Raw genomic sequence first — 27,310 nt, forward strand, 5'->3', positions numbered from 1 at the left:
TTTCTGCCCTATACGGTGCTGTTGGCACAATCACTCCTTCCTACAATCTCCTCTTAACATCCATTCCCAAATATTTATTCCTCATTACACTTTTTAATCCCCCAAGGCATTTACTTGCCTTTCTCAATCTACATTCTACCTCCATCTCCACCCCTCCCTTTCCCGCCACATTCGCACTCAAGTATCTAAAACTATCCACTTCCTCCAGTCTCTCTGCATTAATACTCGCTCCCAGTCTGCTGCCACTTTCTCACCTTATACATCTCATCACCTTACTTTTACCCACATTTATATTCAACTTCTTTCTTTCACAATCTTCCCAAACTCTGTCACTAACTTCCTTAATCCCTCCTCTCATCCTGCTACAAGCGCAGTGTCGTCAGTAAACAACAACTGGCTTATCTCCCACTTTTCTCCATTTTCTTTAACCATCTCCAATCCCTGAACCATTATTCTTGCATTTACCTCTCGCACCACCCCATCCATGTATAGCCAAGATGACATAACACATCCCTGGCGAAGTCCCACTTTTACCTCAAACCATTCACTCTCCATTTCCGATTCTAACACAAGCTCTACTATCGTAAAAACTCTTTATTGCTCTTAACAGCTTTCCTATCCCATATATCTCCAATACCTCCCACAGTACCTTCCTGTCTCCCTTGCCTTGAGTCATTTCCAAATCCATAAAGGCACAAAAAATCTTTACCTTTTCCTAAAGCTTTCTTACACATCTGTCTTACAACAAAAATCTGATCCACGCAATTCTTACCTGTCCTAAACCCACACTGTTCCTCACCAATTACTCCCTCTGTTCCTCTTCTAATCCTTTCAATCAAAACCCACCCATAAGCCTTCCCAACTACACTCAATAAATTGACCCCTCTGAAACTACTACATTCACACTTGTCCCCTTTTCCCTTGTAAAGCGGAACTATACAGGCACTCTCCAGTTCCCTATCCTCTTTTGGACAAACATTAAATAACCTCACCAGCCAGTCCACCATAACTGTACCTCCTTTCTTCAGATATTCTGCATGGCATCCATCCAACCCAGGTGCCTTACCTGTTCTCATCATCTTAACAACTGCCTTCACTTCATCTTTCCTTATTTCTCCTCTATTTTCCTCATTCATCACGGTCCTTTTCTTAGCGTTTCCCACTGCAACTACCTTTCCCTCTCTATCCTCCTTCACATTTAGCAACTCCCTAAAATACTCTGCCCATCTTCCTCTTACTGCCTTCTGTTCCATTATAATCTCTCCATCTACACCTTTTACCTTTTCTTCTCTACTTGATTTGCCTCCTCCTCTCAATTTCTTTCCAAAATATATATTTATTACTTATAACAACAATAAATAATAATAATAATAATAATGATAATAAATAATAATATTGCCTTCAAGTTCCATACTTCATGTTTTGCCACTAGTGTATCTTCTCACCTAAAGGCTAGACTCTTACTAGGCTACGATAGACGAAGACGTTTTTGCAAATTGAATATCATGATACAGACAAATGAAATCGGCAACTAAACAAAATTACACTGCCAATGCAACCAAACGAAAAACAATTTTCAAATTGGCACATCTGGCCCAAAGAACATTAACCAAATTTATGACCGCTTTAACGACAGGCAAAAACACATGTTATACGACCCACTACCGCCCAATACACTCGTTCAAAAACACGTTTATGGAATACATGGTTCACAAACCAAATACAAAAACCATAAACATATTAATAATTCTTTGCACATGTGATTAAAAGACTAACAGTAATATAGCAACCTACTCATTGGTAAATTACAGCCTCAGAAACTAAACCCAAATTTAGTGTTAAAACTCGCCAGCACATGGGGCAAAGGTGGTGTCGAGTGCGCCACTTCTGAGAGCTTTATGAGATTGCTAACCTGTCAAAGTATTACGTAAGATCGAAGGCGACGGGACGGGTGTGTTTACAACTCACCGCGGAATTCAGCGTAGCCAGGAAGCGATGAAAACGATAATTTTTTTTTTAAATGACAGTAGAACAACAAATGCCTATATAAATCAATCTGACTACCATCATATATATATATATATATATATGTATATATATATATATATATATATATATATATATAATATATATATATATATATATATACTGTGTATATATTCTTTTTCCTATGCACTACTGCCCATTTATCAGATTGCCTTTCAGGCAGTGCATTCCAATAGAGGAGTTTTATGTAAGATGTACTACAATATATAATGAGGGTTACTATTGTAGTGCGTGTGTGTGATTCACAATTATAGTCTTGGATCATGTGTTGGACTCGTAATTGACAAATATTACCCTCCCGGGTGAGAGCCCATGTATGACATATCTATGGGTTATACTATGACTTTACTGACACATTCAACTCCCCGCCCTTGACGGGCTTCGAACTCGGGCCGCTGGAGGAGCGACTGTGGACACTATCACTATGCCGTCAAGCCGAGTGTGTGCGCCTTAAGTGAGTGTTACTGTTTTTTTTCTTTTCAATAATTTAATATCCATTATAATAATTATCGTTAATATTTTATCTAGTCCAATTCAAAATATACTGTATTTATGGTTCGTACGTAAACACTGTTTAATTTATTATAAACTCCCAACTGTTCAGCAAGATTAGTCGCCTTCTAGATTAACAAATGCTTTGGTCCCACATGCGCGTTCGTGTCTACGCGTGCGCGTACATACACAAAACTGATAAGTGTATGATACACTTACCAGTTTTGTGTAGGTGTTGCTCTTGTTATGCATTACTGTATTTATGTCACGTATTTATATTTACCCAAATTTACTTCACTGTATTTGCCTAATTGTACTATACATGAAAGGAGTCACGTTCGCAGGGTCCTGTGTCCAAACGGTAAATCGTTGCTGTGGGTGATGACGCACGCTACTCAGTTCATCCCTGACATTTGTCTTAGTACAGGTGATGTTTTACTTGCCACTGGCACACGTTATCCTTGTATAGTTCTATCCGTTGAATAACACCGTCACGACGCCAATTGAGCTGCGACTTCTGTGGCATGATGAGTGAGGCGGTTTGGCGGGTCTGCTGTCGCGCCCCACCTTTCCGCCATTGATGGGAAGATTGGCGCGAAAGTGCCCCGCACGCCTCAATTTGAGTGGGTTGCGTATGGTTCCAACTTGGCCTATATCTCGTTATTCTCCAATTATCACACTTTAATCAAATAATAAAAATAACAATCAAAATGAAATAATAAATATATTCCATCCGCTTTAAGCGTCCTGTTAAGGACTGTAGTTTACTGATGCTTCTACCCTTTAGGTCTGTTCGTTCTGCACGTCACCTTTCCTGTCTACTAATTACCTTAAATTTTCGTTCCCCTACATATAACGGTGGCCTAACCTGTGGCCCATAGACACCCTAATGGGCCACAACCCGAAAACTAGGGGATGTTGTTGCGGATAGCGATTAAATTTAGTGGTGAAGTGTCTCTCTGGGATCCAAGGAACAGCAACGCCAAAAGAACATGGGATACACGCAAATAAACAGGTCGAGGACGCCTGCTCTGTATGGTCAAAAGGGTGGGAAGCCTACGCCATGAGACACTGAATAGCTACGGCCGAAGCAGTCACCTTGGTGTTTGGACTATTGGAGCAGATATTAGCACTCAATGCTGGCCATCGGAGAGAAGTTCAGGTTAGTTACCATATCCATAATACTATGTCCTAAATCGTTATTCGTCACTCCGAAATAACATAAGAATGAAGGAGACTGTAAGAGACCATAAGGCCTACACTAGGCAGCTCCGTATCCATCACCACCTGTCATCCCCATCCATAAAGTTGTCTAATCGTTTCTTAAAACAACTGATAGTTTCTGCGCTTACTACATGGTTACTAAGTTTATTCCATTCGTCGACCACCCTATTAGTAAACCAATTCTTGCCTATTTCCCTTTTAAATCTAAATTTGTCCAGTTTATAACCATTACTGCGAGTCCTGCCCTGTTGTTTTAATATGATGACCTTGTTTGCATCACCCTTGTTAAAGCCTTTGATCCACTTAAACACCTCTATTAGACCACCCCGCACTCTGCGTCTTTCCAGAGTGTAAGTTAAGGTGCCTAAGCCTATCTTCGTAAGGCAAATTTCTGAGTCCATGTATTATTTTGGTCATTCTTCTCTGTACTGATTCTAGTGAAATGATGTCCATTCTGTAGGACGGAGACCAAAACTGTACCGCATAGTCAAGGATGGGTCTAACTATCGCTGGATAGTTTAATGATTACCTCTGCATTTCTATTCGTTACCGTCCTAGCAATGAAACCTAATGCTGTGTTAGCTTTATTCCTGGCGCTAATGCACTGTTTCCTGGTTTTAAGGTCCTGACTCACTAGAACTCCCAAGTCTCTCGCACTCAGTTTTCTCTAAAACCGTGTTATCTAAGCTGTATCTATTATCGGGGTTGTGTAGCCCTACGTTTAACACGCTACACTTTGAGATATTGAAGTTCATTTGCCATTTCACCGACCATGCGAACAATTTGTTAAGATCATCCTGCAGAATCTCTGCGTCGTCTCCTGACCTAATTAGGCGTCCTATTTTAGTGTCGTCCGCAAACTTACTAACATCACTATTTATCCCGTCGTCTAAGTCGTTTATGTACATAATGAACAAGGGACCTAAAACCGGGCCACTGGTAACATTTCCCCACCTAGATTTTACTCCATTTATGGTGACCCGCTGTTTTCTGTTACTAATCCAAGCTCTAATCCATTCTAACACTTTTCCTCCTATGCCATGGGCTTTGATTTTATTTTGTAGTCTCTGGTGTGGCACCTTGTCGAACGCTTTGCTAAAGTCAAGGTAAATGACATTGTAATTATCATTGTTATCTGACGCCTTATATACTTTAGTGTAAAAGGATAGCTTAGTCACACATGACCTACCCTTGGAGAAACCATGCTGTGAATCACGAATCAAATTATGTCTTTCGATGTGTTCTCTGAGTCTATTTACTATTACTGATTCAAGCATTTTTCCTATAACCGATATCAAACTGATTGGCCTGTAGTTGCATATAGACGATCTATCTCCCTTCTTAAAAACAGGAACAACGTTTGCTTGCCTCCAAGCAGTAGGCACAAAACCAGTGTATACTGATTTATTAAATATTTCAGTTAACTGATCGCAGATTTCAAATTTACGCTCCTTTAGCATTCTCGGAAAATTTTCGTCTGGACCCTGGGATTTTGTAATTTTAAGTCTTTCAATCTGCTTGACTACTTCTACTTTACTAATGCAAATATTAGACTACTTTCTTCTTCCCCTCTGAAAATCGGATCCCAGTCAGGTACTATATCTAACCTCGCATTAATAAACACCGATAGAAAATAATTGTTAAACTCCTCACTCATTTTCCCTCCGATTCTATCATAACATTTTCATCGTTATTAATTGGTCCTATTCTTTCCTTATTTTTTGTTCTATGGAGATGAAAGAAACCCTTTGGGTTGGATCTTGCTTGACTAGCAACCTTAATTTCATAATTACGTTTCGCTGTACATGTATTCTTATTAACCAGCTTTGCCATTTCGTTATATCTTCATCTAAGGTGTGTTTCCCCGTTTTTTATTTTTACGTAGTCCTCTTTTCATTCCGATCTCGTTTCAATCTGTCCGTCATCCATTTGGGAGTATTACTATTTTTCGGAATGCCTTAGATATCCGGGAATATATCAAACTATTAGGTATATTACATAAATTTATCATATCAGCGATACATTACTCTATTTCCCGACGAATCATACGTATATTTTCATTTCTAATGAAATGAATTTAAAACTAAATATTGCGTGTCATTTGACAAAACTAATTTCAGAAGTGGGTATGGTCCAAACCCGAACACAAAATAATTTGTACTCATACTTTCGTGTAGTAATAATCATGATCATGTATCCCTCTCCCTTTTTTAATTTACAACTATTTACACTTTATTACTGTCTTTCAGACATTATTTTGATAATCTAATTCGCCATTTGCAGCTTGGCAACTCTTACAGATCTGCTTTTGCGAGTGCCTAAATATCCCCCAGGGAGCACTGAAATACATTATACGTAGTGCTCTTTGTAGTCGTGTAACAAATACAGTCATCTGTTTTTATATGTTATCAGGTGTTGGGCTATACCTGGCAACTGAGGGTGCCGAGGATCGAAAACATTTATGTTAATAATAGATTAATGAAAAACGCTGGCTTATTAGCTGCATTTATATATCATATATATATATCTTGACAGCGCACAATATACAATATATAAATAAAGGAATATATATATATATATATATATATATATATATTATATATATATATATATATATATATATATATATATATATAAAACCAGTGATCATATGTATTCATGTATATTGACGTGCCATTAGCACGACAATGACGAACGGAGGAAGAAGGCGGTGTTTAACTGACATTTTTGCGTTTCCCCTCGACAATTCGGATTCAAAGCTATCACCCATAATCAATAAAATGACAGAAGTACTATAGTCGCGGAGCTCTCAAACGAGACATTAATATGGAACTACAATAACCTTCTCTTTAATATTTTCGTCCTTAGTATGACGGGAAATACGGTACTTCTGTCGACATTTTACCATCGTTTCATCTTACTGCGAGTTACGGAATGTGTTGGAAATGTATGGTGTACGGGGAATTTGTTGAGATCAATCAAAAGTTTTATGTGAATAGAGAAGCTTGTGTGAGTGTAGAGAATGGAGAGAAAGTGATATATTTGAGGCACAGAAGACTGCAAAAGGCTTGTGTAATCTCACCATGATTCTTCAACGTACTGTATATCGATAGGGTGGTTAGGGAAGTAAAAGCGAAGGTGCTATGTAGGAGGGGTTAAGAGTTAGTGAATGAGTACGCCAGTTGCGGTTTGTGAATGACACTGCTTGTAGCTGAGGTGGAGCATTGATTTAAGCAGTTAGTGGCTGAGTTTGGGAGGGGGGTATGTGGAAGAAAGATGAATGTAAACATGGATTAAAGTGATGAAATGTACAAAGGGGTGATCTTGGTAGTAGACAGGATATGAAATTTAAGGGTTAGCTTAGAGGAAAGTGTTTGGAGTCACATGTAGTAGGGAATAGTGGAGTGGGGGTGGAACTGAATTAAATAAGGGAGGTAAATATATTTTTTTTTTTTGGGGGGGGATGAAATATGTAAAGTAAAATAGGTAACAAAGGATGAACGCAAAATGGAGACTGGACAAGGAAGTGATTGTGACAACGGCACTCTGTGGAGCAGAGGCTTGGCATTTGAAGGAGGTAGAAAAGCAGAGCCTATGTTTGAAATGAAGCATTCAAGAAGTATGGTGGGAGCTATGTGGATGGATAAATGGGAGAAATGTGAATGTGAAACAGAGAACTGGCATATGGGGTTGGTTAAAGAATGGTGAGGTGGTTTGGGCTTGTAGAAAGAACGACTTACGAAAACTACAATGTGGAAAGCAGAAGTGGCTGGAGGGAACTTGAGAAGATCAAGTATGAGGTGGATGGATGGGGTGAAGGGTCACTGGATGCAAGTGTGGATATGGAGATGAACAGAGGAATGAAACAAAAGAAACAAAAAAGTGGATGTAAGAAAGAGAGCCTGATCACACTTCTCACAATAAGGAGAAGAAAATACAGTGAATGAAAAGGCGAAAAGTCATATGGTGATTGATAGGAAATGAGAGAGAGAGAAATGGAGCCAGGAGGTATGGATGTTAGTGGAAGGCAGTGGAGAGTGAAGATGTTACATAACTGTCAGTACTTATAGCTGGTATAAGAGATTTTGCATCAGATTAAATATGGTATGTGTGCTTGTTTACATAGTAGTATCATGACATAAATGAACAATCAATCTATTCCCCCAGGTCTCACAGGTCTCTCCTGCTGAAGAACCATGGCTCCCAAGTAACCAGCAATGGCCACCAGATGGGCCACATGGAAGGCCATTTAAATGGTGATAAAAGTAGAAATAGCATATTCAAATCCTAATATTACTGTATAAATGAACATATGCTTGTCACATGTAGCCTTGTACCTAAAACATGAGGAAAAAAAGTTGGTTAGTAGGAAGGTTGAGTGTGCAAGTTGGAAGTGAAATTAACCCATTCAACTCCGATGACAAGATCTATTGTCATTTGGTCAAATAAAACAAAAAAACATAAAACACAAAAATGTTTGATCAAACACCAGAAAAATATGACGTCAATCCTCGCTTCGCTCGCGAGCGAAGCGAGGACGGACGTCATATTTTTCTGGTGTTTGATCAAACATTTTTGTGTTTTATGATTTTTTGTTTTATTTGACCAAATGACAAGACATCTTGTCATCGGAGTTGAATGGGTTAAGATAGAGTGGATGAGTAGACTGATGTATGGCAATTAATCAAGCCACTGTCCAGGGTTCTCCTTGCAAGTGACCTTGCAAGGAAACTGGCCACAGCCACCAGTTCAACCTGTAAGTCATCAGGGAAGATATTTTCGTGTTGTAGAGTCAGTAGGTGCATGGCAGTGCAAGATAACATGTTCTGTGTGGTGAATGCATCTTCGGCATTTGACGTCTGCTAACGAATGGTGCATGAGGATTATTCATCTGGTCTTCTATGTTGTTTTGCATTAAGGTCAAGGTTTTACATTAAAAGACAAAAAAAAAAGGCTCATCCTTCCTATTCTTATTATTATCATTGCATATTAATTCATCTAGCTATTCTTCCCATTTTTATTGTTCTAACCTATTTAATCATTCATTCATTGTTTATATTAAGAACCAAGAAATATCTTTAGAGTTCAGCAAACCCTCACACACATACATGTATATTGTACATAAAACATGACATAGGGATCAATGTTAGATATCTACTAGTGGTGGTCCTGCACTTGGTCCCTGGACTGGGACCAAGATCTCTGTCAACTTCAACTACAATATTTTCCATCAATCTTTTTATGTGTACTTGGAGATTTCACAGACTCTGTCATGTATTCACAATGTCTATCTATACATCAAGGGCTTCTTCCCACATATAAGGGAGGTAACCAGCCAAGGCATGCACCCGTCCTGATCCAACTTAGTACTATCATTTCCATGAATACTGCTGCATGAAAATAGGCTTTGAATATTGTCCCTCGCATCTGAAATCCCTTAAATTGATAGTCAAGTATAGGTTGAGCTGGAAATGGGTGACTGCTCCCCTTCTCCTCCTCCTAGTCCGTGATATTGACACAGTTCTGCATTAATGAAAGTACCAAGTTTCTTACCAGAGATCTATGGGATGGACCAAGGACCTTTGCTGGCTACAGTGGGATTGTGGCTTTCCAGCCAGAGAAACTCAAGGCAACAATGATAATCATTAAAATATGATAACAATAATAATAGCAGAACTGGGTGCATTATCACCGGACAGGTAATGCGTTACCAAATAATTTGGGGTGCATTTCTGTCAATGTGTATATGTATATGTGTGTGTGTGTGTGTGCATGTATATATATATATGTATATATATATATACATTTTTTTTATATAATATACATATATATATACACACACACACACACACGACAGTCGAAGTGACAGCGAAGTATGGAACTCCAGGAAAAAATTCAAATTTCATGGACCTCAACAATGAGGGAATACCTGTGTTGTATTAGTAGGGAAGGGGAAAGCTTGTGATGTTGAGGAAAGGTGAAGAAAAAGGAGAAGGGAAGGGAACTAAAGAAAATGGAAGAAAATGAGGAAGGGGGCAAATGGGCCCCGGAAATCAGAAGGAATATCAACAAAAGATGAGCAGACGATAGAGGTGAAATCGAAGAGATTAGTAAAAATGTAAAAATTAGAAATATAGATAAGAGCAGCACAATGGAAGGTGAAGAAAATTATTTCCATGGATTTAATGAGGGAGGGGATGACAACCTCCCCGGCAAGTCTAAAGGAAAAACTAGAGAAAATGAACGAAGAGTGGGAGGTTCAGTTCAGTCAACTTACACCGATTACACAAAGAGTTGATAAAGTGGAAGAACTAAAGGAGAACCAAAACCTAAATAAAGAAATAGAAGAATTAAAAAAACAGTTAAAAGAAAAGATGAGAATGAGGAATTAAAGAATAATAATAAAGAAAATATAGAGTCCATAGGAAAAGAGGTACAGGGTTGGAGAAAAGTCCAAGAGAACAACAAAATTGAATTAAGAGATATAGTAAAACAACAGATGAAAGAACAAACTAAGGACACAGTTATTAATGTGATGAGGGAGAAGGAGAATATAGTAAGATAGTGGACAAAAAGAAATGTATAATTATATTAGGAATGGAAGAGAAGCATAATCCAAATAGGACTACAAGAGTAAAGGAGAAGGAAAAAGTAAACAAGATATTAGTAGTAGTTCAAGAAGATGAACAAGAAACAGGGAAGAAATTGAAGAAATATATAGAATAGGGAAATACAATACAGATAAGACCAGACCAATTACGGTTAGATTTAGGTCACAAACAACAGCAGAGAATATCTTAGCAAAAACAGGGAAACTAGCAAAAAGTGATTTGTATAAACAGGTATGGATAAAAAGAGAGTTGAATAAAAAGGAAAGAGAGGATGAGGGAAAAAAAAATAGAAGCTAAGGAAAAAAATGAGAACAGAGCAGAGTCAAAGAGAAATTCTATAGGATAATGGATATGAAAGTGAGGAAGTGGTTCATACCAGAGAAAAACGGAAGGGAAACAGAAAACACAATGGAGGTGACAGAAAATTAAAAGTGTCTTGCACGGATATAGATGGCTTAATAACAGGATTGAATGAACTCAATGATTACCTGAAGGAAAAAGAACCGGACATGATGGGAATTGTAGAGACAAAATTGAAAGGTCCACTACCACCCAACAATGTAGGACATGGTGCATATAATTCTTGGATTAGAAACAGAGAGGTAAAACAAAGGGGTGGAGTTATGTTCCTGACTAAGAAGGATATAAATGTGAGGAATGTCACATATGGAAAGAATGGAGATGATTATGATGGAAGTGGTGGACAGGGATGGGAAGAGCAGGAAGTTTGTGGTAAATTATGTGCCTCCTAAAACGGCTTTGTGGAAAGAGAGAGAACACAAAAATATGTTAGAAGACACAAGGATAACACTAAATAAGATAATGGAAGATGGAGGAAGAATAGTTATAATGGGTGACTTTAATTGTAAAGAAATCTGCTGGGAAGAGATGACAGTGAAAGGTGGAGACGACCTATGGGGAGATGTACTACTTGATATGATTATAGAACACACAATGATGCAATGGATACAAGAGAATACTAGGTATAGAAATGAGGAAGAACCATCGAGACTGGATCTAATAATCACACCAGAACCCAAAATAGTGGACAAGATTGAATATAAGACACCAATAAGTAAAAATGACCACATATTGGTTGAACTGGAACTGAGGAAAAATACATGGAAAAAACAAACAATATAGAAAGGGAAGATTGATGTAATTTTTTTTTTTTTTTTTATAAAATAAAAGAATTCTTTCAAAAAGCAGACTGGGAAAGGAGGAAACAACAGTAGAAGAGAAATGGAATATTTTGACAAAAATTTATAAAGGAGTGGAAAAGTAAGTTCCAAGACAAAAACAAGAAAAAGGATATGTAAAGTGTTGGTACAAAAAAAAAATGTAGGTAGTTAAAATGCAAAAAAGATCAAGCTTGGATAAAATGGAAGAAAGACAAAAGACCTGAAAAATGGAAAAAATACACTAGCTATAGAAATCAATATGTACAAGTGTGCAGAGAAGAAAAGAGAAAATATGAAAAAGATGTCATAGAAAAATGAAAAGATCAACCAAAACTATTTTATAGATTTGTAAACAACAAACTGAAAAACAAACAAGAATTAGAGAAACTATGACAAGGAGTTGAATACACAGAGGAAATAGAAATGGCAGAAATTATGAACAAGCTTTTTAAATCGGTGTTTATGAGGGAGAACATACAACTTAGAGATGTCGAGTGGGAGGAGAAAGTCACCCCTATGAAAGAGATAGAAGTAACAAGAAATGAAATAATGAATCACTTGAGCAATCTCGATGTCAGAAAATCGCATGGACCAGATGAAATGGCAGACTGGATTTTGAGAGAATGAAGGAACAAACTAACAGACAAAATACATAGTCTAATAAGTGGTTCATTGAAAGAGGGAAAAGTTCCAGAAAATTAGAAATGAGCGAATATAGTACCAATATATAAAGGGGGAAACAAGGAAGACTCTACTAACTATAGACCGGTCTCTCTTACAAGTACGATAGCTAAAATTTGTGAAAGAATTATCAAAATTAGATGGATAAGGCATTTGGAAAAAAGTACTAAATCCAAGGCAATTTGGATTTAGACAAGGACGATCATGCATCACAAACTTAAGGTGTTTCTATTCAAGAGATGGATGGGCTGATTGTGCATTTCTAGACCTGAAAAAAGCTTTTGATAAGGTGCCACATAAGAAATTGCTAAAGAAATTAGAAACCACAGGAGGAATACAGGGCAAACTACTGAAGTGGATAGAAGACTTCTTGCATGAAAGAAAAATGAGAGTGGTGATAAGAGACAAACATTCTAATTGGGATGAAGTGATTAGTGGAGTTCCACAAGGAACAGTTCTGGCCCCAATAATGTTTGCTATATATATTAATTATATGGATAAAGGAATTGAAAGTTATATAAGCTTCTTTGCGGATGATGCAAAATTGTTGAAAAAAAAATGAACACTATAGAAGATTGTGAGTCACTGCAGAGTGATCTTAGTAAAGTATGGGAATGGAGTAGGAAGTGGGAGATGGAATTCAACATTAAGAAGTGTAGTATAATGGAATTTGGAAGACGCAAAAAAAAAGAATAGTGGGATCACATAAATTGGGAGAGGAAGAAATTAAAAAAGTAGAAAATGAGAGGGACCTGGGAGTCATTATTATGAATAATATACCCCCTGAGAAACATATAAACAAAATTTTTGGATGGGGTAGTGCGAGAGGTAAATGCAAGGGTAGTGGGTCAGGGATTGGAGATGGTTAAAGAAAATGGAGAAAAGTGGGAGGTGAGCCAGCTGTTGTTTGTGGATGACACTGCACTTGTGGCAGGATCGGAGGAGGGATTGAGGAAGTTGGTGACAGAAGTTGGGAGTGTGTGTGATAGATGAAAGCTGAAGATAAATGTGGGTAAAAGTAATGTGATGAGATGTACAAGGGGTGAAAGTGGCAGTAGACTGGAAGTGAGCATTAAGGGAGAGCGACTGGAGGAATGGATAGTTTTAGATACTTGGGTGCAAATGTGGCAGGAAAAGGTGGAGTGAATGAGGAGGCAGAATGTAGATTGAGAGAAGCAAGTAAATGCCTTGGTGGATTAAAAAGTGTAATGAGGAATAGACATTTGGGAATGGATGCTAAGAGGAGACTGTATGAAGGAGTGATTGTACCAACAGCACTGTATGGGGCAGAAACATGGAACAATAGAGAGGAAGAGAGGAGTTTGAATGTGTTTGAGATGAGGTGTCTGAGAAGTATGATGGGGGGTTACTAGGCTAGATAGAGTGAGAAATGAGGAGGTGAGGAGGAGAACAGGTGAGGAGAAGAACAGGGGTGGAAAGGGAGTTGGGAGATAGGGTTGACGAAAGAGTATTAGGATGGTTTGGACACATGGAAAGAATGAGTGAAGAAAGACTAGTAAAAGAGGTATGGAAGGCAGATGTGGAGGGAGTCAACATGAGGGGACGTCCTAGGATGAGATGGATGGATGGGGTGAAGGGGGCTTTGGGGAATAGGGGAATGTCTGTTGAGGAAGGACAAGAGAGGTCAGAAGACAGGGGTGAATGGGGAGTGGTTGTATATGGATGATGTTGTGATGCATGAGGTGGAATGGGCAGGGGGATGGGGGTGAGGTAGTATGTGTGAGCAAAATTTGACGCAGCTCGAAGGGATTTCTCCCCATCTTTTATGCAATGGGGGACAGAGGGGGGTCGCCGATTTAATGAAGCGGCCTTGCTATGGATGTCCTGTGTCTTGCGACTCTGCTTCTGACCCAGGGCAGTGGACAAGGTGCAGGGATGACCCGTCATCCAGGAGGTACTAAGATAAGAGGGAGGGTGGAGGGGTGTGGAGTGTATTTAGGGATGAAATGAGTGGGTATGATTTTATGCCTTTTCCTTTTTGGCTACCTCCCTTGTAAGGGGGAAAAAGCTTTGGTATATGTATGTACCGTATTTTTCGGACCATAAGGCGCGGGCAAAATCCTTAAAATCGGCCAAAATCGGGTGGTGCGCCTTATCGTGCACCACCTTATGTGTGGCTTCAGTGCAAAAAAATGCCTCGGATAGTGACGTACTATTTTGACACGTTTCGTAGCTAGCCTGCCGACGGCGACAGTGCATAGGCTTAACAAAAGTTACAACCAAGTTATAACCAAGGTGCATGTATCTTGACAAGAAAATTGCGAAAACTTCCGACAGTTTTCGGGTCCATGCCACCGCATTCATTCACGCTATCATGGCTATGACATGATAGCGTCCACAACACAGACTGCCATTTTGCATTGGTCTAGTCTTGCTCCACTCAGACTGTAGTCATTTGGGTATTTTTTTAGTTTCGATCATGGGCGCAATATAGCAATATAAGATTAATTATTAATTTTGTAAATTAAAATGTATCAACGTAATGAAAGAAGTCGGTAGCATAGGCTCGGGACGCCAACGTCTCTCACGACGACGACGAGGACGAGCCTGATGGCACTTAATTTGCAGGTAATGATTTATTAAACACAGGTTAGATTAGGTTAGACGAATTTATCACCCTTTCATTTCTTCGACGTCGGCATCTATCATAACAAACATGGCGTACCATTCGTCCGACACGACTTCGTTATTTACGAAATCCGTTTCATTATTTTTTTTATCTCCGCTCACAAAATTGCATATTACGTTGATACATTATAATTTACAAAATTAATAATTAATTTTCTATTGCTATATTGCGCCCATGGTCGAAACTAAAAATTTACCTTCATTTGTAATCTTGTGTTTTTAAGTGAATAGAGAATTCCGGGAATAAACTGCTACTGTTGGTTTAATTCCCCACAATTCCCGTAACATGTTTGTTGTTTTATAGGGGTATTGGCAGGGCAGACCGTCCATGGAGGTGGTCTGATTTCACTGACCAAAATAAAAAATATATAATTTATTTTTGTAATTTTGCTAAATCCCAACCGATTTTTCTCATTCAACAACGAAAATGTTCAGTTCTGAATGCACTCACATTTGCATGATTATCCGATGACGAGACCAGGGTAGCTAGGTCAACATGAAAATGGAATTCCTTATATTTGAGCTGAAGTAGTTCTCATGGGATGCAGAAAGTCGCTATGAGTACAATGCAATTTGAATTATCCATCTAGCTGTCCTAGTTCTCTAGATATTGCATTTTGAAGGGAAAATCGGGCCGAAACGTGCGGTCTGACTAATCGCCGATCAAACGTAAACAATGACGGTTTTTACTGACAGGCACAATTTTATATAAGAATTTAGCATATGGTTGCATTATTTGACCTATTTTCTTTAGAATGTGTGATTTCCATGTAATTTAATCAAAGAATTACGTTTTTATCCTCTGTAAAATTACCCACCACAGCTACGAATACCGTCAAATTACATGAAAATCACACAATTTAAAGAAAATAGTTTGAATAATTCAACTATATGCAATCTATTACACTAATAACACAACAGTAACAAACTTAATAGTGTAGCTTCATCCATACCACCAATGATCATAGATAGCGGGCAGGACGAATCGTAGCTGTGGTCCGTAATATTACGGAGGATAAAAACGTAACTTCTCTTTGATCATATTACATGAAAATCACACATTTTAAAGAAAAAAGTTCAAATAATTCAACTATAAGTCTATTACACTAATAACATAATAGTAAGAAACTTAATAGAGTGAAGTTTGATTCATACCATCAGTGATCATAGATAAGATGGCGGGATGGACGTTGATGTTGTTATCCGATAATCCGACCCGATAGAAAAAAACAACAACAACTAATTAGTACCACCGATTTCTCAGCTCTTCCGTAACACGCTGCCTTTATTTTGGTATTAGAATAATCCGCGAGACTAGTAGTTTTCGTTCATTTTGGTGAGTTGCCAATACACTGAATTTATTTAGCTCATTTTTTACACTGAAACATAAACCAATTTTCGATTTACTGCTGAATGCAAGCCGCCATGTTTATCTTATGTTTTTATGTACCGACATGTAACTGATAATGTAATTGTTTGAAATTTACTACGATCGTAGTAAATACACTCGCATAAAATTTGTATGAATGAAATTTCCCGCGGTATGTAAATTTGGCCGTTTGCATGGCGTGCGCATAAAATGACGCGCTATTGTGCTCGTCATCGACGGTGGCGCCTCTGTTGGTGTTTGACCTACCTAACCAGGTGCGTCTTATGGTCAGGTGCGTCTTATGTAAGGACGGGGAATAGCAAATTACGGGTGCGCCTTATGGTACGAAGCGCCTTATGGTACGAAGCGCCTTATGGTCCGAAAAATACGGTATGTATAATTTAATAACAATCAAAGTGGCATTTACATACCTGGATGAAGAAATGGAGTATGCAGCAATGATGTGGTCAACAAGTACAAAAAAATGTATAACAAAACTTGAAAGAATACAAAGAGCAATCACGAAATTGGCACAAACACTCAGAACTATCATATGAGGAGAGATTAGCAAAACTTGAGCTACAGACATTAGAGCAAAGAAGAGAGAGGAGACTTGATAACTATTTATAGAATCATGAAAGGTATAGAAACTATTGATAGAGAGGATCTAATAAAATGGGATAGTAGAGATACAAGAGGACACGGAAGGAAAATCAAGAAAGACAGTTATAGAAGAGACCTAAAAAAGAACAGCTTTCCCCACAGGGTAATAGATGTTTGGAACAAGTTAGATGAAAATGTGGGGTGTGCAAAAATGATACACAAATTTAAAAACAGTCTAGATAAAATGAGATATGAAGACGGGACAGCATGAGCATAGCTCCCCTTCCCGTAAAATACAACTAGGTAAATCCATAAGCAATAATACGGACCACTCTATTGAAGTTAAAATTGGTAAAACAATGACAGAAATGCACCCCAGATTTTTCAGTAATGCACTACCTGTCTGGCAGTAACATGCCCATCTCTGAATAATAGCTCCTTTGAGTCTCACTGACTGGAAAACTAGAGCCTCACAGGGGCTGGCAATGGCCATGAGGCCTTCTCACAGATCTCTCTGAAAGAAATGTTGGACTAACGTTTCTGTTGTATAAGTGTGGGACTGTTTCTATGTCAACAGTTCACAGAACTATGAGGAAGGGAGCAGTTGTTAGTTGTCAACTCTATGTAAAAAGAGGGAGGAAATAGAACTGGATTTGACAAAGAGATCCTGGGCCTGGTCTCGTGGCTGAATGTCATGGTTTTTAAAGATGGACAGCAAGGCAATAATTCTCTTGCTGACACCTGTTTTCTGGTCCCTTACAACATGATATACTAACATGTCCATCTAATTAAGATTTATATTCATGGTATATATACAGTATACACAGTCACACATATCTTATTCAAACATGCTGACAACAAATCTGTCAAACAACAGGTTTCAAATGCTTCATGTCCATAACAATAAATGTTCATGAACTCATGTAGAAACAAAAGATAATACATATCAAGAAAAAAAGACACAAATAAAAAACTAGCAATTCTAAGGGAGCAGTGCCATCTTGTTCATGTTAACGAGTTGACTGCAACTTGGGCTACTAATATAATTCTGGCCACTGGTACGCAATTTCACTTAGCTGAAGGGAGTCCTTCAACTAGATATGAATATATTTGTCACTCTACTGCATAGTGGCTCCACTCAGCAAATTCAAATTGCCTAGCAGTAACCAGAATACCAGTAATATGTACACAGCCAAACTGCAATCACTGTGAAGCAAGATCAGATCTGAACACAAACAAAACTTAAGAAAAGGGAGGAGGGGTGTCACTATACTCACTGCAATCTTATCTTAATGAAAACAAATTAATCTCAAACTTATGCTTCCTATACATAGCTATATATGCATCAAAGACCTTTCATTGCAAATAATTTCCAAAAAATATATTAAAAAAAAGTCAGACCCTCTAAAAATAATTTCTTCGCTGCAGCTATAGAAAGCATGCAGGAGGGGGCTCACACAAAGTCCCTACAAATATTTTCTCTAAAGCAACAGTGAAGAGCTATACGAAAAAATAGACAGCGTACTCACTGAAGCTGATACGAGGGCCCACAACACCACATATTCCTGTAAACACACATACACTCCAAATTAACAGCACAAAACTGGCCCAGTCAAGAAACCCCAGTTTTCCTGATGCTCAGACGAGCTAGAAAAAATTAAAACATGTATATGATGACAAGATCAACTAAACCCCCATGTCAGAGAAAATATAACAAATATATATAAATAAAAGATAATGAAAACAATCAGAGGGTATCACAGGAAAGAAAGTTACAAGCATAATGACACAGAGGTATTTTCTAAAGTTGGTAAAAGTACAAGCAAATACAAAACATTGCATAATAATAATAATAATAAAGCACAACAAAATAAATATCTTGTCTTTCATCTACGCAGTTCACATAATAACAAGGGCCAAAGGAAACCATTGCATCACCTATTCCACAATCCCTTTCTCTTTCCGGGCTTATCAGTGACATCAAAACAGTAAACAATGACATGCAGTGCTGGTGAGGAAGTCAGTGGAGATCTCCACTTCCTGTCATGTCTAAGACTCAACACCAACATAACAAGGGGAGTAAAAAAAAACAGCCATTTTTAAACTCTTGATTTTATATAAATTACCACACAGGGTAGTTAATCTGTAACTACCAGTTCCCAGTAGTAGATCTGTAACTACCAGTTCCCAGTAGTAGATCTGTAACTACCAGTTCCCAGTAGTAGATCTGTAACTACCAGTTCCCAGTAGTAGATCTGTAACTACCAGTTCCCAGTAGTAGATCTATATCTCAAAAAGCATGCATATAAACATGCTAATTAATTAGCAAAATCCAGTTTCCTGAATGAATTTTAATACCATTCATACATTTTATGCAAACTTACCAATCTGTCACACCAAACCTAATAACTGTTAACATTAGTAATTTGATTCCAATACAAGTTAACTGAAGTTAATTTTTAAATTCTAAATTGTTAATAATAACTGAGAAGTTAGAATGATACACTTGATTTTTTTTCTCTTATTAAGTCTATGAATGAAGTTTGTGAGATTAAGGAAAAAAAACTATTCATCATCTGCTGTCATAGGATTTTTTTTAATTTCAAAGGGTACTAGAAAGAGAAAAAGAAGTGAACAACTTTTCCTATGTATGAAAATGTCTACCAGTGACTGTGTATGGTTTTACATTTAGATACAGTTGTTCGACAATAAGAGAGCTTGTAAGCAGTGGTCCTACAAGATGTGTATTTGAATCACCTCCCCACCACTCATCTTCACATTTCTTCAACAACCTCACCTCCTGGAAGTGCAGGCTCAAGGGGCTGGCACTTTGTCTCTGAATCAGGTCTAGAATGTCTTTTGACAATCTTTTCTCCTCTTATTCATATAAGTGGAGCTGTCAACATGCAACTGTTTTTTTCCTCACCTCCTTTTCTTACCATCTGGTGACAGAAGCAGATCCAAACAAAAAATATTCCTACATTTCCTCCTGGGAAGATCTATGGAAGGGCCCAAGGACTACTGCTGACTACTATAGGGCTGCAGGTTTCCAATCAGCAAACCTTTAAGCAATATTCGAACATCTCACAAACATTCCACAATATACCTTACATTTATTCTCACACTCATCCATACTTATATCTCTCCAGATTTAATTCCTCCTATACAATATGGCATTTGTTCATTTAACTACTTGAATACAATGATGCCTATGTTCGTATCATGAGGTGCGAGTGAGTATATGAGGATGCCAGTGTCAGCTTCCTGATTATATTTATTTTGTAGTTGTAGCTGAGTAACCGTCTTATTCTGTGAATAGGCTTGATCATTTTTTCAAAGGTTACAAACATTCTGGTTGAAAGAGAATGAGTATAACAGAAGTAACTTGCATATTGTGATGCATCATTGTATGTCAGGCAGCTAATGTACATGCAAATATCTGACTCATATGGAAGATGGTAATTTGACTTCTGCCAAGCTATCTGTTCATTTACATGTTACTACATTGGTAACAAGGTATATGTACATATCAAAGGGCCTTTCCTCCTTTATGAGGTGGGGGTGAAGACTGAATCAAACCATATATTCATACCCATACCCATCCAAACCCATGAACCCATTAACTCACCCTTTCATCTTAGCACCCCATGGAAGAAGGGTCCTCCCCATCCCCTGCCACACTGTTCAGGTCAGAGGCAATGCAACAAGAGATGGTGCCTCATGTTTGTAACCCCTTCCAATTAACATCTCCAGATCTCTCTTGCATGAGACCCATAGTTCCCAGGTAACCAGTAAATTACCAAATTGGTCCACAAGTCACTCAAGGATATTGTGTTGTTGTCCGAGTATGGCAGGGGCAGAGCAGTGCAAGTGTCTAAAACCTCTTGATTATATGACAATAACAGATGGTCCCACACTTGACAGATTTATGAAGAGTTGTTGCTGTTCCCTAGACTGTCAGGCTGAGCAGTCCTACCCCATGCTTGAAGAGCATCACTTTATATATCTTACTAGAATTAATTCCATGCAGATTTATTCAGCTGAATTAAAACCACTTTACTCACCCCTGGTTCAACCCACTCCATTTGATGGGACACCTTTCAGTTTAACAAAAGCATCAACCACTGATTTGAATGAAATCTTTTATTTCCACGGTTCTTTCTCAACGTGAAGTCCTAAAATCCTTCCCACTCCCACGTGCACTTAAGCACTTGTCACCTGCCACCTCCACACTTGCTTCCTTTCTCACCGAGTATTATCCTATTTATCCTTAAATGTGCTAACAAGTCCCCTCCACTGTGCAGTAATTGGGGACACTCAACATCTGCTCTTTCACTGGTGTGGTGATGCAGGCCCCACGGGAGGGTGACATATTGGGGGGAGGGGGGTTAGGCAAGGAGAAGTGAATGAGAGAGGGGAGAGAGAGGAAGGGAAAGTGAGGAAGGAGGGAAGGAGAGTGAGGAGGGATGGAGGGAGTAAGGAGACAGGGAGACAGATAGTGGCAGATATACCAACAGAGGTAAATATATATAATATATAAATATATATATATATATATATATTATATATATACATATATCATATATATATATATATATATATATATATATATATATATATATATATATATATATATAGAGAGAGAGAGAGAGAGAGAGAGAGAGAGAGAGAGAGAGAGAGAAAGGCAGATGTAGACAGATAAAGATAGAGACAGGAAGACAGAGGAGGTAGACAGAGGAGAGACAGATATAGACATATAGGGAGAGGGGATGAGAGACAGAGGAGTAAAGGGAGATACAGGGAGGAGAGAAACAGTGACACAAACAAATCATGTCAATGGCAAGACCAACAATATCAATCTTCACATTTTTTTTTTACATTAAAACTAACAAACACTCCCACACTCCTACTCAGTCAAGATTCCACAGCCTGACAAGCTCCCAAAATAACCAATGACAAGCTGCCTAAGTATCACATTTCACTTTTTTTAATGTTACTCCAATAGCTACGAAAAAAAAAAAAAAATCTTTAATTTCCCACAATTTCCTTTTTTAGGTTTTATGGTTATTCAACTGCTTAAACCATTTTTGTTCTCATCATTCTAACATTTCAATTTTCTTTTTCCTAATTTCCCTTTTTTCTGATTTTATCTTGCTCCATTTTTCTACTTGATTAAACCTCTGCTTAGTTAAAGTGCACGATAAAAAACAGGAAATACTAAAGGATTACAAAAGGTCTGGCTATGCACAAAATTACCTCACCAAGAAACATCCTCAATTAACTCCCCTTCCCCCTTCTCTCCCCGTTACCACTCACTCCTCTTTCTAGGTCCTAGCCACCCAATTATCACAGCAGCCACAACCTAACCCTCTCAAGACTCTCTTCACTTAACCCTCTCCAGAACCTTTTAACTCGTAACACTCCTAAGAACCTCGTCTCAAGTAACTACTCTCAAAATTCTAAGCAGAATTAATTCTAGCTAAGATGAGAACTTGGAACATTTTACCTGCACATAATATGTCAATTCTAGATACATTCACTATTAAAAACCAATGTAAAGAGAAAAGCATGAAACACGATGACAAACAACACAAATATCATGAAACAGCATGAAACTGAATTTGTCTTGATAAACACCCTTTTGTGATCAAAGTGTATATATATATATATATATATATAAATATATATATATATATATATATATATATATTTGTTCCCCATCCTCAATCACCACTCAATCACACACATGCCAACTCCTGATTATAAAAACCAAAACATTAATGTCATTCTACTCCTAACCTCAACCATCACCTCCACCTTCAAGACCATACAAAACTCTCACTAAAGCCATACAAAACCTTGGATCCAATAATATCCTCAACCCACCACCCACCCAAACACACCCTCCCATTGAACCCACACTCATGAGAACCCAAACACCAATTTACGAGATTATGCCAACTCTCCCTAACTTTATATCAAATTAGATCCCTCACCATGCCTGCTTCACCCACAGAAGAAAGCCACTCAGCATACCACAGCATGTTTCAGAGGTCATATATCTCTTGGATGGAAGAACCAATTGACTGATACTTTATGCTCAAGACAACACAATTACTGAACTCCCTCCTGTTATCCAAACTGATTGGACCTCAGGGTGTTTGCATATTTGCTGATGTTCATGGCTGAGGGAACACTGTCAGAGGAGCAAGGAGGAATGACCAGGAAGGCAGAGGGTCCATTGACCTATGCCCCTCATGTGCAGTAATCTCCACAGCTGGGCGTGTTACTGCTGGACAGGTAGTGCATTACCAAAATATCTATATATGTATACATATACACACAGCATATACACATGCATTGATGGAAATGCACCCCAGATTTTTCAGTAACGCGTCCAGCTCTGGTAATCTCTCCCTTTCCCAAACTAATTGTATCACTGCATATTCTGATTGTGGCAGTTCAGATATGGGACGGATTACCTGTGCTTCTAAACAAAACACAAGTCACCAAAAAAAAATTCAGTTTCTCTTTCTAAATTTATACATGTGTGCTGGTGGCATGATCAAAGGGAGGCCTGGAGATGAGAGAAGGAGAGAAAGGGAGAGGGAGGGAGAAAGAGGAAAGAGGGAGACTGGTAAGAGGGAGAAGGAAGGAGATAGGAAGGAGGGAGAAAGATAAATGAGAGAGGAGACAGAAAGTAGGGAGGGAGGGAGACAGAGAGGGGGAGGGAGAGAAATGGGAGAGAGGAAGAGTGGGAATGAGAAGAAGAGACAGGATGGGGGGGGTTTAATATTAATAATGGCTGCTACAGAGTCTCACTGCCTGGATACACACACAGCCTCACAGTGGTCTACACCAGTCCTCATATTCTCTCATAGATCTCTCTGAGAAGAAACACTGGACTGTTGTCTACATTGCATTAGTGTATGTCTGTTTTTGTGTCACCATCTGGGGGGAAGAGGAGGAGGTAGAGGAGGAGGAGAGTGGTCACTAATTGTCAGTCCTCCTTTTGTTGGGGAGGAGGAGGAAGATAAGGAGAGAGAGAGAGAGAGAGAGAGAGAGAGAGAGAGAGAGAGAGAGAGAGAGAGAGAGAGAGAGAGAGAGAGAGAGAGAGAGAGAGAGAGAGAGAGAGAGAGAGAGAGAGAGAGAGAGAGAGAGAGAGAGAGAGAGAGAGAGAGAGAGAGAGAGAGAGAGAGAGAGAGAGAGATATGGATATCTTAAGCCAGTTTGGGGGTTGAGCACCAGCCTATCAGGGTTGCACCTCCAGATGGATGTGAGGGGGATTGATTAGATTAAAAGAGTGGCAGGGAGATTATTCTTTCAGATGTCTTGTCTTGTATGACCACTGCATGCAGGTCTTCCTCCTTGATCATTGGGGAGGGGGAGGGGGGAGGGGCAGAACATGGAAGGAAAAAGGAGAACAGGGATACAAAGGAAGCCAAAGTCAGCGTCATCAGTCATACACTCAATATCCCTGGCATGCACCTAAAACCGAGCTTGCATACTTAATTTATCAGTTCAGGATGAGTACAACTGATCAACAATACAAACATGTATGATACATATGTACATATGCATACATGTACAAAAGTATGATAATTGGAGAGTAAGAGACAGGACCCCATGAGCATTGCTTCTTTCCTGCATACTACAATTACACATGAAATGCACAACTGTAATCACATGTAATCCATCAACAAACAAACACACAAAATGAATTGGAAGCCAATTATGATAATTATTGGAGAGTTTGAGGCAGGACCAATGAGCAATTATTCTTTCACTCTACATATAATACTGTACTACAATTAGGTAAACACACACATTTCTATTCATGTATTCATATATACATATCTATCTATATACCAAGGGGCTCTTCTCCTTTACATGGGAGGTAGTTAGCCACGGTATGCACCCACCTCCACCCATTCCACTCCCATCCATAACCTATTTGTTTCCCTCTCCTCTTACTTATTTTTCTTTACATATGTATATATATATATATACATATATATACATATACATATATATATATATATACATACATACATACATTTGTAAATACAGAAACATACAGACAACTACAGTACATTACAAGTGGTTTCCTTTGGACCTGTCATCAGTAGGAACAGAACCTGGAAAGTCAGGGTCAGAAGTTGGAAGACATGCCTGGCATAAGTCAAGGTCAAAGCCAATATTGATTGCATGGACTAGTTGTAACTCTACTCTGACGTGGGGCTTGAGGCTTGAGTCTGTCAGGCCTTTGTGTCAATTAATAGGATACCTACTATTAGGGTGGATGCAGAATTACCCGATTTAGTGTGGCTGCAACTTTACATTTATTTCCTTGCAGAAACAAAATCATAAAGTAGTGCATAATCAAAAGAAAGCAAGCCAATTTGTTTACAAATACACAATTTGAACAATAAAAAAATACTTAAATTTGGGGAAATGTTTACAGAATGGAGAATTCTGTGTAACAAAATAAAATAAAATTAAGGACAACTACTATAATACTTTGGTTTTAAGTTGAATAATTAGCTACACTAAGAAAACATTAACCTCTTCCATATGATGATGCCTATGTTGGCATTATGCAGCACAAGTGGGTATACAAGGATGCAGGTGCAGATGTCTTGATTATATTTATTTCATAGCTGTAGCTAAGTGACCCCTGAATTCTGTGAACTGGTTTGATCATGATTTCTGTATTTATTATTACTCAAAGTGAAAGAAAACGACAAATAAAGTAGTGACTTTATATTTTATAAAATGAGTAGTGTGATGCATCGTACATTAGGCATCTAATGTTAAGTGCAAAGAATTGACTAGTATTGAAGAGGTTAATACAAATGATATGAGGGACAAAGATGAAGAAAAGCAAGATCAGTTAGGAAGTCCAGACACCCTTTCAACATGGAAATGCACAAAACAGATATCCTGGAGAAAAAAAAAAAAAAAAAAAAAAAAAAAAAAAATTATTCATACAAAAAAACAATTTCTAAGTTCTGTCTTCTAACCTTAAGCTGGACTTTATAGCTATATTCAACTCCTAAAATCATTATAAACTGCTTATAAGTGTCAACAGTCCGAATTTTTCTAGCTAAGGGCAGGCAATTCTATGCATATGCAGGGGGGTAATCCTGTCCTGTCAATGGTCTCGCTCAATATACCTCCTCAGGCAAGATACCTCCACTGGTGGCATAAAATCACGTCTACCAAGACCTTAACTCATAAAGAATACCATTGAGCTATATGGGAAATAATAATTGACATGACAACTATACTAAGGGAAGGAATGCAAACTAACCAAATTTATAACTGCTCATATCCCCTTGATGACCTACCTTTACTAATGAATAAAATCAAATGGCACCAGCCAAAATGAATCTGTAATGTACATAACCATGTTTATGAGGGTTAACTTTTTCAATCTGATGATGACTTTGTCAACTTTCTAGTGAACACTAGACAATTCTATTTAGCCGAGAGTCAAGCTCGGTTTGAAAAAGGGGCCTCAACATAACAGAGCCTTGACTGACAAAGACCTCATTTTATCCCAGGTTTGCCCCTCCACTAAATAAAATCACCTGATATTACCCATAAAGTGTACACAATACATCAACAGGTTGAACAAATTACAGCACTGTCCCAAAAAAAAAAAATCAATTGCCAAAGTTAGTTTTACAGCACAGAATCTTAATCAGCAAAGAAAAAAATAAAAATAAAACAAAAAAGTCAGGCCACAGCAATTCTTACTGAAGATTAATGTCTCACAGTCATCATATGTTTCGTATCAAATAATGATATGGTAAAACTTTACCTTATTCCCACATGACTAGGAGGTACGTTCTGGTCCCCCAATGATTTGCATCTGGAAGATAGAAAATATGGAGAAAATGAATCCAACATCATATTCAGGGTGTATAGTGCTAGAATAATAATTAATGCCACCATAATGTGTTAAACAAGGCATGGGGTAACATACAGAATGAAATATTTCCATGTATATTGTGTGCAAAATTGGGTAAGTGTTCACTTTAGGCCCACATTTTCTTGTCAAAGGTCTCAGGATGAGTGGGTGCATTTTTCTTTTCTTTTTTATTATTAAGTACATACATACTACAATCTTCTTTGCTTCCTCATCCCACCACTCATTACCCCTCCTTCCATTTCCTCCCATCCTTCTTGTTCCACACGCCATCTTTGCACGCCTTGTGACTTCCTCCTTGAACCATCCCCATTCCTCCTCCACTCCTAGTTCTACTCTATCCTCCACTCCCTCCCACTCCTCTCTCAGCTTCTTCTTGTACTCTTCCTCCTTTTCTTTCTCATTTAAGCAGTTTACTTTAAAGCACCCCCATACCTTCTGTCCTTTTCCTCTTTCTCCATCTATCCTCCACTCTCAACTTACCTTCCACCAAAAAATTATCTGATATTCCCCTACTCTC

The 27,310-nt window shown here is 38.3% G+C and overlaps 1 protein-coding gene across 3 annotated transcripts in view; it reads right to left on the bottom strand.

Annotated features, from left to right (window-relative positions):
• Positions 1-27,310, bottom strand: part of LOC143018978 (tripartite motif-containing protein 2-like) — a 64,545-nt gene that overhangs the window by 28,436 nt on the left and 8,799 nt on the right. The window contains exons 2-3 of one of the 3 annotated variants that reach the window (XM_076174655.1): positions 26,683-26,733; positions 18,386-18,421 (exon numbers count right to left, since the gene is read on the bottom strand). In XM_076174655.1, the coding sequence (XP_076030770.1) occupies positions 18,386-18,417 (32 nt within the window). In that variant the 5' untranslated portion in view covers positions 18,418-18,421; positions 26,683-26,733. Of the gene's footprint in view, positions 1-18,385; positions 18,504-26,682; positions 26,734-27,310 lie in introns of all 3 variants that reach the window. The other 2 variants (XM_076174654.1, XM_076174656.1) reach the window with 2 other exon arrangements.

Source organism: Oratosquilla oratoria, chromosome 36 (genome assembly GCF_046742065.1).
Source record: "Oratosquilla oratoria isolate Oo_2021 chromosome 36, ASM4674206v1, whole genome shotgun sequence".
In the NCBI taxonomy this organism is placed as follows: Eukaryota; Metazoa; Arthropoda; class Malacostraca; order Stomatopoda; family Squillidae; genus Oratosquilla; species Oratosquilla oratoria.